The following is a 16,951-nucleotide window of genomic DNA, read 5'->3' as shown; positions in this document are numbered from 1 at the left end:
TACAAACAAGAGACAAGTCGCTCCAAAATTTATTAGACGATCACCATTTACACTGATGTTCCAGAACAATTTTATAGACAGCCGGACCTTCCTTTTTAGGCTACTCAACTGCCTATTCTTTAAAAAGTTCCTTTAAAAAACACAGAAAAACCAATAAAGTTAAAAAATCTTTAAAATTGGTATGGTAATCTTACGACATCTTCTTTAGGTCATCCTTATCCCGTCGAGATCTCAGCTCCTTTTATCCACTGAGAATTAGCGCTGTTTAATGTAGATTATGCCGATATATCCCTCTGGTGACGAATTTAAATTTAAATTTTTGTTTAATTTTCGTCGGATGGATAAATAATTGTTTGTAAAAAATATATTTATCCATCCGACGAAAATTAAACAAAAATTTAAATTTAAATTCATCACCAGAGGGATATATCGGCGTAATCTACATTAAACAGCGCTAATTCTCAGTGGATAAAAGGAGCCGAGATCTCGACGGGATAAGGATGACCTAAAAGATGTCGTAAGATTACCATACCAATTTTAAAGATTTTTTAACTTTATTGGTTTTTCTGTGTTTTTTAAAGGAACTTTTTAAAGAATAGGCAGTTGAGTAGCCTAAAAAGGAAGGTCCGGCTGTCTATAAAATTGTTCTGGAACATCAGTGTAAATGGTGATCGTCTAATAAATTTTGGAGCGACTTGTCTCTTGTTTATGAAGAATAGTTGTTATTAGATGAAGAACAGATGTAAGAATTGTTCTGTTACAAAAGCATTAAAATATGAGTTGCAGAACATAGTCCATTTACTTTCAGACTGCCTCTTGGTTGTATTTGATGAATAGAAAGCAAGTTTTTAACTGTAACTATATTTCTAATTTATTGTTTTGAGTGTTCTTGTAATATTCTTGCTAACAACTATGTTTACTGGTTAAAAATAATAATAAAAAACTGCATTAACCATTTAAAAATAATATTTTATTCATAGAATAAAAATCTGTTTGCATTTATTAAATTTCTTTACTGAAAATTTTAGTGGAATAGAAAGGAAAATAAAACAATTGTAGATTACCTAATAACAATTTGTCATATTTAAAATGCAAAATGTCTAATATGAACATTTAAATATGGTAATAATTTATCAAAAATTAATTAAAAACAAAACAAAAACAAACCTTGTAATCATTAACAGTTTGTTCCTGTTTGTTGGTACAGTCAATTACAGAATGTTAAATGTAGTTACTCACAGAAAAATACAAAACAGAATAGTTTTTATCAAAATAAATAGTTCATCTTGCACGATAACAAATTAAAGAGGCTCGGAAAATAAATGCATCTTTGGAAAACAAAGACATTTCGTATAAATGTAAGAATGCCCGACAAAAGAAATTATCCTAAGTTAAGTATGGTCATAATTCTTTGTGGCCATCACTCTCTTCTGTGGTTTCTTCTTCCAAACCATCTGCAATTGCAGCATCATCTTTAGCTTTTTCTGAAATGGATGGCAAAAAATAAGCCGTAAATTTATATACTTTTATATTTATATCATTTGAAGACTTACCAATGCAAGTTCCATCTGTCATTACATAATCCTGTGAACATTTCTCACATTTGTTCGGTCCTTCTCCTGTGCATGTATCACAAGCCATATCACATACTAAAATAAGAGCATTGGTTTTAAAATGGTAAGAAAAGTAATTTTATATAGTACAATGCTTATTAATGCTTAATAACAAAGAAACAAGAACAAACAATGATTACATTATAAAATTTTATAACTTTGAATTTAAAATTAATGTGTTCTTGCTATTTCAAGTTTTTCCCCTGGAAATTTGTTTATGGCTAATGTATGACAGTTGGTGAAATAAACAGATATAATCATTTTTAAACATATTAGCAAATCAATAAAATATTATATTGTTTATCTACTAAGCAGTAAAAAGTTGGTACACCATATGATTGAGAAATCTCTATAGACTGACCTTAATCCTAAGGAATTTGGGCTATTTGAAGTTTCAGCTTTTTGATTACCTCTTTATTTGAGATTAGTATATTATATGCAAGTATTACCACACTTCTAAATATACATAGGTACTAAGAAGTGAAGCCTATGCATACAAACTAACTCGCTGTGTTTAATTATTGTGGGAAGATTACTTCAGGATTGACACCACCCAGCAATAGTTTTGTAAATTAGTTGCGATGATCTTGAGAATTGATTTGAAGGATGACACGACAAAGACTGATAGATGGTGAAGACAGGTATAGATGACAATCGCACCTAGGGACTTTCAGACAAATGGCTAGTGCATCCAAGAAACAGATTATCAATGGCAGACAGTGAGCAAACAATGAAAGTTGGCTAGTTGAGACAAAATTGAGTTGGATCAATAGAAGTGGACAGTCAAGACAGATTGATCCTTCTATCCAAAACTCTTTATCTTCGGGTCTCTGATTCCATTGACCAATAGCTTTTTTTAATCCGTCCCTTGGATTCATTGTCCTCCTTTTTGACAGGAACTCAGTTAAATGTAAACTAGACTAACTAAACAAATGTAAACTAAATTTTATTAAAAATTTAAGCACATGGAAGAGGGTCACATGAAAGGCATAATCTCTGCAAAATGCCCTGTTCTATTTCTTACACTTCTGGAGATAACATTTTTATTTTGTGACTGAGGTATTATGGAAGACACCAATGTAACTTACTGGAAAGGTTGCAGTCTTATAAGAGCAATTTAGACATAATTCCATCATTCTACTTATGGAATCTATAGTTCATAGTGATAAAAATTTTAAGGAGGGTCGAGTTTTGTTGGATATCCGAAGAGGAAAGAGAGTTACATAAACTTGGACAAAATGGGACAATGGGAGAGAGGTAGTAAAAATTTCTAGAAAAATGTGAATGTAATTTATGGACAGCCCTAATGAAGTAACTCAAAATGTTTCGTATGCTGTTAAATTAATTTTATCCATTCATCACAAACTAATACAGACTTGTTCTTACTATTGCACATCACAACAGCTTGGATGACAGAGCCAAGACAATCTGCCAAATTATTGGGCTATGATTAGGTTTAGATGATTACCCAATTATTTAGCAGGTTGTCTAGCTTTAATCAAAAATTGGGTTTGTTCACTTGTTGACTGACAGATTTGTGAAAGGTAATTTAACTTTGTTTCCATTCAACATTACATGTCATTGCAATGATTTTAATATGAGCTTAGGCTAATGTAGACTATTGTAGTGCTTTGCGATTATGTATTTTTGTGTCCTCAACCCCTTCATTTTCGTTCATGGTACCACTTTTTTCCAGTTCACCTTATGTTGGCAGCTGAATTGGCCAGCGGAGGTCACGTGGGGAGGATATCTACTTTGCATGACATAAAAAATCATGATCCATGTGTGGTAAAGCACTTTTTTCCCCCCCTCTTGTATTGTTCTGGCTACTTGTGAACGATATGAGATTGAGGCAGCAAGCGTGAGAGGACCGAGGATCAGGGAACAGGCCGATAAGACAGCGATCCGTTAGCATCCAACCAAGGACATTTTAACGTTGAGATACAACATACTCAAGGAAAAGAAGATTAGTGGAAGATTTGTCTGAACATATTAGTTTTCTTTTTCATTGTTTACATGTGATAGAAAAAGTGTTGTGAGTAGGTTTATTTTTATTTGTGTTATGCCCCTTTCGATTTTTGTCATGTGCCGTGAGCCCCCTGAAAAAAGAGGAGAAAAGAGAAGGAAATGTAAAAACGTGTGAAGTATTATATTGTTACCGACAACACCGGTAACAGGTACAGGTGTGTTTTGTTTACATCTCGGTGTTCTGTGGAAGTAGAAGTTTATTATATTGTTATTAGTTGTGCATTGGAAATTGTCAATCGCATGATAGTTTGTGTTCTAGGTATATATTGTGATTTGTCAATGGGAAAGAATTAAAAGCCCAGCATATCTGTCAAGCTGACTTGTCTGTTTTTTTGTCTAGTCCTGCAGACCTCATTCTATGAGGCATTCTACACTATCAATAAATCAAAAATCCTTAAGTTTTAAATTTTAATAACTTAAGGTATATAAGTAAAATTTACTTGAATTCTGTGAAAAAAATTCATTTGTGCTGTTCATGGCTAATGGACTGCCTTTGGACATGGTCTTCTTATTGGGTTGTTCGAAAAGTAATTTCGTTTTTTCCATAGAAAAATAAATGCAATATTCTTATAATAAATAAATATTTTATTAAATTATATATTGACCACTTTGGTCAAATACCTGTTGTCATTGTTTCTGTAGTAGCATGATTTCACATTCATAAAAATTTTGATCGTTGTTTACAAAAAACTGATCCAAGTGATTTTTGACATTGTCATTTCAAGTAAATGTCTTACAGTTACAAAAAAATTTGTATAGACCGGAACAAGTAATAATCTGAGTGTGCCCGATATGGCAAATATGGTTGGTATAATAACACATCCCATCTAAGCTATAACAGTTTCTGACGAGTTACCAAACTTATGTGAAATTTGGCATTATCATGATAAAACACTACACTTTGTTTGTTGATCAATTCTGGCCTTTTCTGTTTGATGATATTACTCAATTTGTTTACTCGACGGCAGTACTCTTTCGAATCAATTGTTAAATTGTCTGGTAAAAGCTCAAAAAAAATTTCTTTATAATCCAACCATAGAGAGCATCTCTCATTAATAACATGTGGAACCCATATATCGAGCTTTGAAATGAAACCAATTCGTTTTAAGTAATAATAAACGGTTCAATTTAACAGATTTAATCTCTTAGTGATTCCATGTGTTGTTATACGGCAGATTGCTTCAATCAGTACCTTTATTTTGTTTTCATTGGCTTCAAATGGCCATCCAGAATGTGGTGTATCTTCAATATTAAAATTGCCGAAACGCAATTTTGTAAACCAGTTTTGGCACTGTCTTTCACTCAACACATCTTCTCCAAACATGTACCACAATTTTTTCTTGTTTGAACAGCATTTCGATTTTTTAGTTATAAAAAAGCAAAATATGCTGAAAATGATGCTTTTGATTTTCCATATTTGATGGGTCACCGAAAAAAAAAAAAAAAAACAATTGTACAGAATCAAACAAAAGTTTTTACAAATAAGCCTTAAAATGTCAGCTGTCAAAGTATATAATGAAAATGTGGTTTAAAATAAAATTGGCTGGTAAAAATACATCTAATTCCTCTAGTAATAAAAAGATGAAATTACTTTCCGAACAACTCATTACATTACATCTGGCTTATCGAAGTAATTGTTATTTAAGGTGTTACAAAAAAGCCTTCTTTGAGTGGCCAGACATAACATAAGAAGAGCACCTCTGAATGCAGCCTTAATACATAGACAACTGTTTTGATATAATTACAAAAAGAATAGGTTCAATAATGTTTGATCACAGGTCCAAAATGGTAAGGCAGCTTTGGTTTCAGATTTGTCTTAAACTAAATCAGTTTTCTTGGACCTTTTCATATAATATTAATGCATAAAAACTTCATTAATCAAACTTTTAGATGATGTATAAATGTTACAAACTTTCAAAGACATCTTAAGCTGCTAAAGTTTAAATCTGTGCAGGAATTTTTCACAACACTAAACTTTATATAATACAAATAGCTTATATAAATAACTCGTTTTTTTAAGCATTCCAATGGAATTTCTTTGCCTGAAGAAGAGCTATCCCGAAAGTTCGAAAATGTTTGTGAAAGGAAGGTTTTTTCACGCAAATTACACCGGTAACAGGTTCTGGATTTAGTGTTTCACCCCTGGTGTCAAGGAGAAGTTGAGTTTCATATTTAACTCTCAAACAGTTGTGCATATATACAATTCATCATCAACCAGATGATGACCCAATTAATCAGTTAAAAATTTTAATAGTCACATTTAGAACTAGAAATCGAAAAAATGCTTTAAATAGATTGAAATATTTGATATTTATGGAATGCTCTTTCTTCCCTGTAGGTTTGTTGTGGGTTTGGCCAGTCTTAAAATGGGGAAGGTAATATTTGGATAGACCAATGTATCACCCACAAAATCTTCTTGTGGATGCTCACTCAAATTTGATCCCAAGTCCTTCAAAGTGATAAGCTCATCAACCAGATGATGAAGTTAAGGAAGCAGCTAAGCATCCTTAACTTCATCATCTGGTTGATGAGCTTATCACTTTGAAGGACTTGGGATCAAATTTGAGTGAGCATCCACAAGAAGATTTTGTGGGTGATACATTGGTCTATCCAAATATCACCTTCCCCATTTTAAGACTGGCCAAACCCACAACAAACCTACAGGGAAGAAAGAGCATTCCATAAATATCAAATATTTCAATCTATTTAAAGCATTTTTTCGATTTCTAGTTCTAAATGTGACTATTAAAATTTTTAACTGATTAATTACATTTGAAGATTAAAATTTGAATATCTTATTTAAAAAATTTTATTTCTGATATAATGAATTATTATATATCTATTAATATTTTTAATTGAATAAACTGTTTAAATAATGTTCGCATAATAATTCTTTAATACAGATGAAATACATTTTAGAGTTAAAGTTTGACTTATCAACGGGTCATCTTAAATTATGTTAATTTACAAAGTTAAATGACTTAAGTTGCCTTTACTCACAAAAAAATAATAAATACATTTGATAAAAATTGCCAGGACAAATAAGTTTAAACATACAAATTTTAAAAAATTCTTAAAATAGGCAAAACATAAAAATGTCTTCTAACTTTGTCCTTTTGCATGCACATGAGGAAATTAACAGGACAAATTTAGAAGACACTTTTAAGTAGGTTTACCATAATATTTTTTCTCAAACTGGGACAATTTGGAGAAAATATTCACAACAGGAAATAAATTGATACCTTTAATATATGACAATATTTTTGAGGAAGTTCCTTCCATTGCTACTAAGCTTGTCTTATGTTTCGCACATTTCAAGTGATTTTTAATATCCGACCGCCCATGAGTTACTGAAAAAGCAGAGTTTACATTTCACTTTGTCAATATGATCACAAACTTTTTTCAAAAATGGATAACCCTTTTGTAATTCATCAGTAAATGCACAGTTTCTTTCTGGCATTTTGGAAATTAATTTAATGTACAGTACAAAATAATCGCAAATGCTGACAAGCAATTTGAACTCGATTAAGATAGGACATGCTCAACAATGACGTGGACAGTGTAAGTTTCATGTTGCCATCTCTAATTAAAAGAAACTATCCAAAAAATGAAATAAAAATATCAGGATCTCATAGGCTACATGCTATTATAAATTTTGTGAAAAAATATCTGGATGAAAAAATAAAACATCTAAATTCATTAGGCCACATGCTATAAATTTTAGGGGAAAACATCTAGATAATACCAAGGTTGAAGCCAAAGTTTTAAATGCAAAAATGTGTACATTGGACATTCAGCACCGCTTTCCTGTAAGCCTAGAAGTTTGACAATGGTGTTTGGAAAGTCAGTGGAATCATGCTCGACATTCCAAACGCCATTGTCAAACTTATAGGCTTACAGGAAAGCAGCACTGGACGTCCAATGTACACGTTTTCGCATTTAAAACTTCGGCCTCAACCTCGCTAATATTAAAAGTACTTAGATCTAGATACAGAATATTGAGATTGGCAACAGGGAGTGTAACAGAAGGGATATTTTAGTTGCCAAATTGCCATTTACCCAAAGCTGCACTATTTTTACTTCTTGTATATTTGGCACTTTTAAAAATTTACCAAATAACTGGGACAAAATGACAATCTAGCCGGGAACAGAGACATCATCATCGAACCAGGACAGTCCTGGTCAAAGCAGGACGTCTGGTAAGCCTACTTTTAAGTATTTCTTTTTTAAGAATTTTTCTTAAATTTGTATGCATTTACTTACATTTACAGTTATAGGAACCGTCTGTGTTAACGCAGAATTCACCAGAATTACAAGGAGAGGAAACACATTCGTTGTCATCTAAAAAATGGAAAAACTTTTAAAACTAGGTTTTGTTTAGAAGTATATTATAAAATTTCTCTCAAAATTCTGCTTATAATTATAGCTGTGTCATTTAACAATGAACCACTAGGGGTGGTCAAATCTTGCCAGGATAGGAGCCATACACCAAGCATCAGTAATACATGAGAGCCACATTCTGTATTGGAATGGAATTTTAAATATATCCTTACTCTCTCTATATATGTTATAGCCAGATTGTTAATTTAGCTACTTTATAAAGTGCCTAGGCATTTGATTAAATGGTGTCATTTTGTAATAAAGGTAACTAACATTCAGCCACTTTACTAAGAGGCTAAACCAAATCATGCTGGATTAAATGACATTTATTGTTTTATAATATGGCTGGCAGAATGATTATCTACTTTACAATGCAGTGTTAAATAAACCACCAGATTGTCATATTTATTTCTGATTCTTACCACTTGAGCACTAAGGAACATTGCCAGACTTGACTGCCAAAATGGGCTACTCTTGTTTTAGTTTGGTGTATAAAAATCCTTTAGCACATTGCCTACTTTTTGAGCTAAAAAAATTTGACTTGGCTACATAAATTATTTCATTGTTAGTTTTGGTCTAGAACAGCAGTACTTATCTCTATTTGTATTACCTTTAGACATAATTTTTTTTATATGCAAAAGTGAGCATAATATACAAATTGAAAGAGAAGTAGCACATAAAGTAATTAAATGGGCTGCAGAAAAGATAGTTGAAACTTCTATTAGATATTGGAAAAAATATTTTTCTTAATGTACCAAAAATAGATTGTGGTCCTTTAGATACAAAAAATATTGTGAGAAAAATTGTTGATTTAAGAAATTGAGTTTACAAGATAAGGACTAAATCAGGAATAATTAACCCCCTCCCTCTCTTCCAGTGTGGATGTCATTTATAGACAGTCCCTAAGAGGAAACTGTATAACTACACATGCACAACAATAAGGGTCTAGAAGATCTGCAGTTTGCCACTGTGGGCAAATACAAGGAGTACCATAAGATTATAATGGAGCTGAAAAATTTGTTGTTGTCCATACCCCTTCTATGAATAGATACATTTACATACATAAATGCTTATCATTGTGTTACATATAGCCTACATGACTAGTACATTATATCAAATTGGTTTGTCTAAGTACACTCTACAATGTTTCCTCAACAATAAAATAGATTAACGACATATTTCTTGGAACATATCTCCATTGTTAAATGGCATATACAATACATAAAGAAAAATAATACATATAAAAAAATAATTTACCAGTACATCCAGAATTAGCTTCATGGTGATATCCTTCTTTGCACATTTCACAGCCTAAAGGACCGGGTCCTCGACAATGCTGTTTACAAGAAACGTGACACTCAATACATTCTAGTTTTATTGGCATCTTGATAATAACCGGTTGTACACTGATCACAAAGATCTCCTTGGTAACCCTCATGACACTTGCACTTTCCATTACCGAATCTTGTTCCATTACCCTAAAATAAATTTCTATTAAGTGCAATTCATCTCAATTTCTTATAAAAATGTAATATAGAGAATAAACTATTTAAATAACTAAAAATATATTAATTGATTGACAAACTCACGTCACATTCACCATGACCATTACAAGGATTTTCAATTCCACCATTACAAGGTTCGCATGTAGGGCCATAATAATTGTAGGGACAGCAAACTGAAAATATCATTATATTAACTTATATAGACCTTTATGAACAATATGGTGCAGTTTAGACTACATGGCTCTTGTGCGAATAAACACCAACAAACTAACCAATCTTTATATACAAAGTATATACAGTATTTATATTTATTTCTACAAAATATATATGTTACAGTCAAAACCCGTTTTTAGTTAGAACACGTTTTAACTAGTTGAAACTAGTTTATACTGGACGTCTTTGTTAAAACCCGTTTTGTCTAGTTAAAACTAGTTTTAACTCAAATTCATTTTTGACTAGCAGTAAATTCTAGTTTTTAACTAGACAAAACCTGTTTTGTCTAGTTAATTTACTGCTGTACATGTTTTGATTTTAGATAAAACTAGTTTTAACTTTTAACATTAGTTAAAACTAATTTTAGCTACATAAATATGTTTGGGGGAAATAAAATTATGTGCAGTGATTCAGGGGAAGATGCCTAACATTTTGCTTATGAAGGAAATTATAGCGATAATTTGAGTTTTGGAGGCCTCTAACGAAAATATCATATTCTTGCACGTTTTTCAAATAAAACTTTGGAGTATATGAAAAATAATTGCATATTGTGTTTGCAATGACCACTTTCTTACTGTCTGGCATTTTAGGCATCTCACCCCAAGTATCTGGGTGACATGCCAAATGCCATTAGGGTAAGATAACAAATATAATTGCATAAAATTAATTTTCGAATATCTTAACCAAATTTAATTTATTGCATATGTAGTACAAAGTACTTCATAATAAGTATAACAGCGCAGTGTAAGTATTGTTAAGTTTCCGCCCGTTCTAACGTGCTCTATAGCTAGCTGAAAGCTCTTTACAGTCCAAAAACCTTTTTGAGAAGTCCTTATATAATTTCTATGCATATCCTGCAATAAAACGAGAAAACAAAAATTTATTAAAAATAGGCATATTGGAATTCAATTAACAAAAAATAGGCATGTTACCCCAAGAAAAATGTGGCATCTTTCCCATTTGTCGGGGTAAGATGCCTAGTGGAGTCATGTGTTCTAGCGTGTCCGATCGGGATCGGCGGTAGCTCACAATGGAAACTTTAGAACCTTAACTACATCACACATTAATTGTTTTTTGCAATTTTTAATAAATTCTATTTTAACTTTTAGTTTTAAAATTATTCTAGAAACATTTCACAACAAAAACTTCGTTCTTATCTTGCTCTTATTCTGCTCAGATGTAGAAAATGAGGTAAAGTAGCCAATTACAGCTTTCCGCACTCAATATTGGCCCAACGATTCATCATACAAACACATGACAATATCTGACGTCACCGTTTGAAAATATCAAAAAGTAGGCATCTTTTCCCGCTTACCATCTTACCCCGAGTCACTCTATATGTTGCAGTCAAAACCAGTTTTTAGTTAGAACGCATTTTAACTAGTTGAAACTAGTTTATACTAGATGTCTTTGTTATAACTAGAATTTACTGCTAGTCAAAAATGAATTTGAGTTCAAACTAGTTTTAACTAGACAAAACGATATTTTACAAAGACATCCAGTATAAACTAGTTTCAACTAGTTAAAACGTGTTCTAACTAAAATCGGGTTTTGACTGTAACATATACATAGATAAATAAATTTGTTTTTCTTTATCATAAATAGGTTTTTATAAATTTTTGGTTCTAGCATCAATTTTAATTGTATTAATTTATATAATAAAAAAAATGGCATCTTCAACAGGAATTGTTTTGTTTACAATTAAAAAAATTTAAACTTTTTAGTATTGAATCAAAATATTCATAAACTCTTCATGGTCAGTCTGTCCTGGATATGTTAGTCCCCATACCTCATTATCCATCATACCATATTTTACGGACTATAAGACGCACTTTTTTCTTCGAAAAATTGCCTCCAAAATTCAGGTGCGTCTTATAGGTATTTTTTTAAAAAATTGCCTAAAAATTAAGGTGTGTCTTATAGTCCGTAAAATACGGTATCTATTGTGGGCCTAGCCAAACTCACAATGGATGTTAAAAAAGGCCCTCTTAGCACCCACAGAGGAGAAAGAGTAAAAAAAAATTTATTTTATCATAATTATTAATAAATTCCTTCTGCTTTATTTTATCCATAAAATGTTTCATCATCATCTAAAGCCCTGGTCACACTATGTGATTTCCACCCGCGTGGGAGACTGCAATCGCAATGGCTGTTCTCATTAACTAGTAATCCCCATCAAAAACCGGCATGACTGCAACCGCAACTAGAAACAAAAAGTTTGTTCTACTCGCGCCAGTTGCAAACGCGCATCCAATCAGCAAACGCCTTTGTGCCATGTCATACGGTGACAACATTGAAAATAGTTCATCCTCATGGCAGTTAGTTAGAAAATTTATACTTTTACAGAATCGAGACTGATTGAGCTTATTTGGGCTCATGAATACTTGTGGGATTTTAATTCTTTGTTTTATCAAAGATTTTATCTTTTTGTATATTCTCACTGACTATATCAAAATAATTGCCCTTTTTATTTTATTCATTCCAGAAAAGGAACTGCTTACCATTTTAATAAGAAAAGTGGCTAAAATTCCATAAATACTGTGAAGTAGAACGTAACATGTCAGTAAACTCACGGAAGTAGTCAAATCTAAGCTACTGTAATTTTATTGATTTATTTTAGGGTCACCTGTTTCCGAGTTGCAACATCAACGAACAATGTGTGACCACGAGAAGATGCGCACGACTTGCGCTTGTTGCAGTTGTGGTCACTTGCACGGCTGGAAATCGCATAGTGTGACCAGGACTTAAGACAATTCTTCAGAGGGATGGACTATAGATCATTTGCCAATCTACAACTTTTAGTAGTCTATGAACTGTATAACTGAGACTGTATATACTATCTGAAATAAAATTTAGATAACAGAATTTATGTTTCTGATATTCACATAATAAAAAAAAAATAAAGTTATTTAAACAAAAAAGCTGGCAAGGTGTCTTGTTCAACTTTCCCAGCATTCAAACAAGAGGTTAAGGGAACTGTCAGAAAGTCTAATAAATTTTATATCCTAGATTAAGTGAAAATTTAGTAATGAAAGAAGCTTAACAGAAGTACAGGTAACCCCCGTATAACAGGGAAGTTACGTTCCAAAAATTTGCCGTGTTATGCAAATCCATGTTGTACGAAACAAAGAACTAGTACGAAAAGGGGGGTTAGGTTCCAAAAATTAAAAAACATGCTATTATATTTTCATAATTAAGATAAATATCTATATTAAAATTTTCTTAAGAGATACATATTAACATAAATTAAATAAATTAAACCATGTTTTCTTTGTCATCACTAAGCACTGTTAACCAAGGGCATTTTCTTTTTGGCAAGTTATCCTTATTCTCTGAGCATTTTTCTGCATTATCTTCAGATCCATGCTTTATCTTTTGCAAAAGGTATGTAATTTTAGATTGCGTGCTTTTAGTTAAAAGATCTTTATAAATTTCCTTATATGGCGCTAAGCACTTATGAAGAATAAAGCAAGTAAGAAATAAGGGAAAAACATCTGGCAATGTCAAAAGCAGATGTGTAAAGATCTGGCAACACTGAAACAAGTTTCGAGAAGGACTATGTGTATCAACAGAAGGCATGAAAAGAAAATTTACATACTTAAGTACTAATAGTTCACGAAAATGATTATTTTCGTGAACTATTTAGTACTTAAGTATGTAAAAATTTATTATATTTTATGTTGTATGAAGGTTTTACCCAATTCTCGAACCGTATCAGAGTGAATCCATGCTATAAAAGTACCGTGTTATACGGGGATGGTCCCAATTCTCAAACTGTGTTAGATTGAATCTGTGCTATAGAAGTGCTGTGTTATACGGGGGTTACCTGTACTTTTGTCAAATTATGACTAAAATCGCCATTTAAAAAAATATTCAAGTTTAAAAACATTATGATACTAGCTCAAAGTTAAAGTTGTGTGTGGCATCAACTGTTACAAGATATCATTGAAAATAACTTTTATATTATTAATTTTAATAAAAAGGCAAAAATTAACTTAAATTTAAAGATAGAGATAAGTTTTTAATACTGTAAATGCCAATAATGGGTAAAATTTTCATTAAGTCTGACCTCCTTTGAGATAAGACACGACTTCCTTCGAGTTCTAAATAGCATTGAGGCTCCTTATATACAAGTTACCATGACAAATTTCATTTCTTAAACTTTACTCTATCCTGAGATAGTAATAAAAATAGAAGCTAACACACACACACACACAACAACAGAATTTTTTTGTGTTTTTTTTTTTTTTTAACTTTTTCTTTGGTTTCAGGAGATCTCAAAATGTTGAGATTTGAAAAAACTAGAGTCAAATTTGACACAATTACATACTTTTCCATGTTGTTATAAGTTGGGAAAGAAAAACAAATTATGTTTAAACTAGTTAAGTAACGCTGTATCAGCGTGTAGTCGGAACGAAGCTGCTCTCACCTTTATTTTCTAGATAATGAGGGTAAAAAGAAACAAAGAATCATTCGTTCTCAACAATATATTTGATTTCTATTGAATCATTTAAAGGTACAAATATAAGGTCAGAATAAGCCATTAATTAATTGCTATGCCAACGTCTCATGAAATTCTGTCTATCACTATGGGCCTTGGACTTACAGATTGACTCGTAGCAATCTTTATTGTAACTCTTTAAAAATACTGAGTCAGTTATTTTTTTTCACTTGACTCAATGTAACATAGGTAAGACCGATAGCTGTCTCTTTTTTCCTATATTTATTTTGACTTTTGGAAGAGTTAATCCCTGTTATTTATGTATAGTCATCAAGTATGCTAAGGTAAGAGGAAACTATGAGATTGCAATATACTGCCATCATTGGAAGAGTGTGTTATGGGGATTATTGGAAACAGATTATCATAGATGAAAGGTCCCTGATAGCTATCGAATTCCACTAAAATAAACAGAGGAAGAGCTGGAGGGTGAGCATTAGAAGCATATATAATGTAGCATATAGTTCCTAGTGAACCATTGACTCTCAGCATGATTCTGGCATTAACTGAGAGATACAAATACTTGGAGAGACCAAGAGCTGAGTCATCTTTGGATGAAGGCAGGGCAATATCTGGAGTGTTTTCAGATGCTATATAAGCAAGAGGGCATCCAGTTGACTGCAAGTAGTCTTTGTTGCTTTGTTTAACTTGCTCGTTTGTTGGATATAGCTCTACTGCTGTTTGGAACTGATCAAGTTCATCTCTGGATAAATAGGCTCGATTTATTGTCGTCAGAACACTCAGATCTGTATCAGAGAAACCACCCAAAGCTAGATGTTGTAAGACATCTGTGAAGGAACTATCTGCGCTATTTTGTCTATAAGAATTACTAAGTTCAATGAACTTCTCAAAAGAATCAAATGCAAATGTAATGTAATGTCCCAACTAGGTCCCTACCTTGTTGGGACATTACATTGTAAAAAACAAAACACTCAAGTAGAGAGGAGTATCTTTAACAGGAGGAAGCTGATGGAAATCACCAAACAAATAGATCAAGAATCCACCAAACAGCTCATCTTTCTCAGGGTTTATCTCCCTCAATCTTCTCTTGATCCAATCATTGACATTTCATTGATGATGATGAATTTGAGCAACTTCATCTCAATCTGGAATCTCTGTGCAGCTTCTCCATTTAGAGATTGAAATTTCATACTAACAATAGGAAGATGAAGGAGAGAATGATTGTAAAGCCATCAATATTTGTCGCCGCTGCTCCACATTTTAAAAAGAAAACTTTTTAAAACTTATTATTCTATAAAGATTCTTTATATTTGCTGTGTATCTAGTTAGCGATAACATTTACTTTTCAAAATTACCATTTTAATGCTTGTCATATTTTCTGACCACTAGATGATGCTTCTACGCGTGCATGCAGGAAGCGACTAACACTCGACTTCATGCATACCTTGTCCACATTATAACTCTAGAAAGAGTTGTCCGATCTTGATGAAATTTTCTAGAACGACTCATCATCACTTACGAATGAACTAATTAAAATTTCAACTCTCAAAAATGATCCATACTGAAGAAAAACGCAATCTTTGTTTTGACCCCTATCTCCAGTTTTACAAAAATGGATCATTTTTGAGAGTTAAAATTTTAATCAGTTCATCCTTGAGTGATGATGAGTCGTCCTGGAAAATTTCATCAAAATCGGACAACTCATTCTAGAGTTATAATGTTGACAAGGAATGCATGAAGTCAAGTATCAGTCGTCACTTCGTTCTGACAATAAAACCAATCATACTGTATATTTATTTGAAAAGACAAAACAATGAATAAGACATAACTAATAATTATTATTGCCTTACTGTCCTTTAGTTTCTTATTATATATTTTGTCAATGTGGACATTAATTATTAATAGGACAATTATACTGGTTTTAAGCTTTTACGCAAGAATTGAGGAAAAAGTTCTTAAAGAAAACAGACTTTCTTTATTAAGCTACCTGTACAAATACATCGATTCACATCTGTGTTTTGGGCTATTATGCCTCTCATCAGCAGGATTACAATGATGATAATGTTTAACTATAAAATAACAGATAGATAATTAAAAATTAAATTTAAATTATTACAATATAAAAACTTAAGGCATAACTAAAGTTAGACCATCTAAGCACTATAAATCATATAAGATATGATTTTTATAAGATTTTTAGTGCCTAGACGTTCTACCTCTAGACATACTAAAGACATAATTAATTGGATAATGCAAAATCTTTTCAAATACATCTACTAATGAAGTCATAAAGCATTACTTCATATGTAGAAAACAAAGTAGATTTATTTAAATGCTGTTCGATTTATGGTACTTATCTACACAACTTCAACCAAAGAATGAATAATTAGAAGAAATTCAATTTAAATAAAAAGGTAAATAATTGACCGTATTTTGTATTGGATAAAGAAAAATAAATGAATGGAGGAATGTCTTGATAAATACAAAAATTAAAACATGTTGGCAGCTTCATTAGGTTAGGTTAAGATAGATTATGTTAATATTTATATGTTCTATTGTTAGCTTATGATCCTACATTAACAGTTTTATTTTTCCTTTTTGAAAAGTAGAAGGATTTTACTCATAAAATTTTCAGTTTTTAAGAAAATCATTTGAGGAAAAAAAATATTGCATAAATTTTGAATTAAATTAAACAAAATTCACTGGAAACATTTCAGAATATTAAAAAGTTCACAGCAAAAATTAACAAATAG

General features: G+C 31.7%; 1 protein-coding gene across 1 annotated transcript in view; it reads right to left on the bottom strand.

The window, feature by feature from the left end:
* Positions 1–948: 948 nt before the first annotated feature.
* LOC136977296 (protein disulfide isomerase Creld1-like) overlaps positions 949–16,951 on the bottom strand; it is a 54,616-nt gene continuing 38,613 nt past the window's right edge. Inside the window, 6 exon segments of the mRNA XM_067272772.1 lie at positions 949–1,484; positions 1,554–1,649; positions 7,905–7,982; positions 9,279–9,391; positions 9,393–9,499; positions 9,611–9,699. Coding sequence (XP_067128873.1) covers positions 1,402–1,484; positions 1,554–1,649; positions 7,905–7,982; positions 9,279–9,391; positions 9,393–9,499; positions 9,611–9,699 — 566 coding nt within the window. The 3' untranslated portion in view covers positions 949–1,401.

Source organism: Centruroides vittatus, unplaced genomic scaffold (genome assembly GCF_030686945.1).
Source record: "Centruroides vittatus isolate TY-2023 unplaced genomic scaffold, ASM3068694v2 contig_453, whole genome shotgun sequence".
NCBI classification, from domain to species: domain Eukaryota; kingdom Metazoa; phylum Arthropoda; class Arachnida; order Scorpiones; family Buthidae; genus Centruroides; species Centruroides vittatus.
The sequence above is the reverse complement of the archived record's forward strand: the minus strand, read 5'-3'. Positions and strand labels throughout refer to the sequence as shown.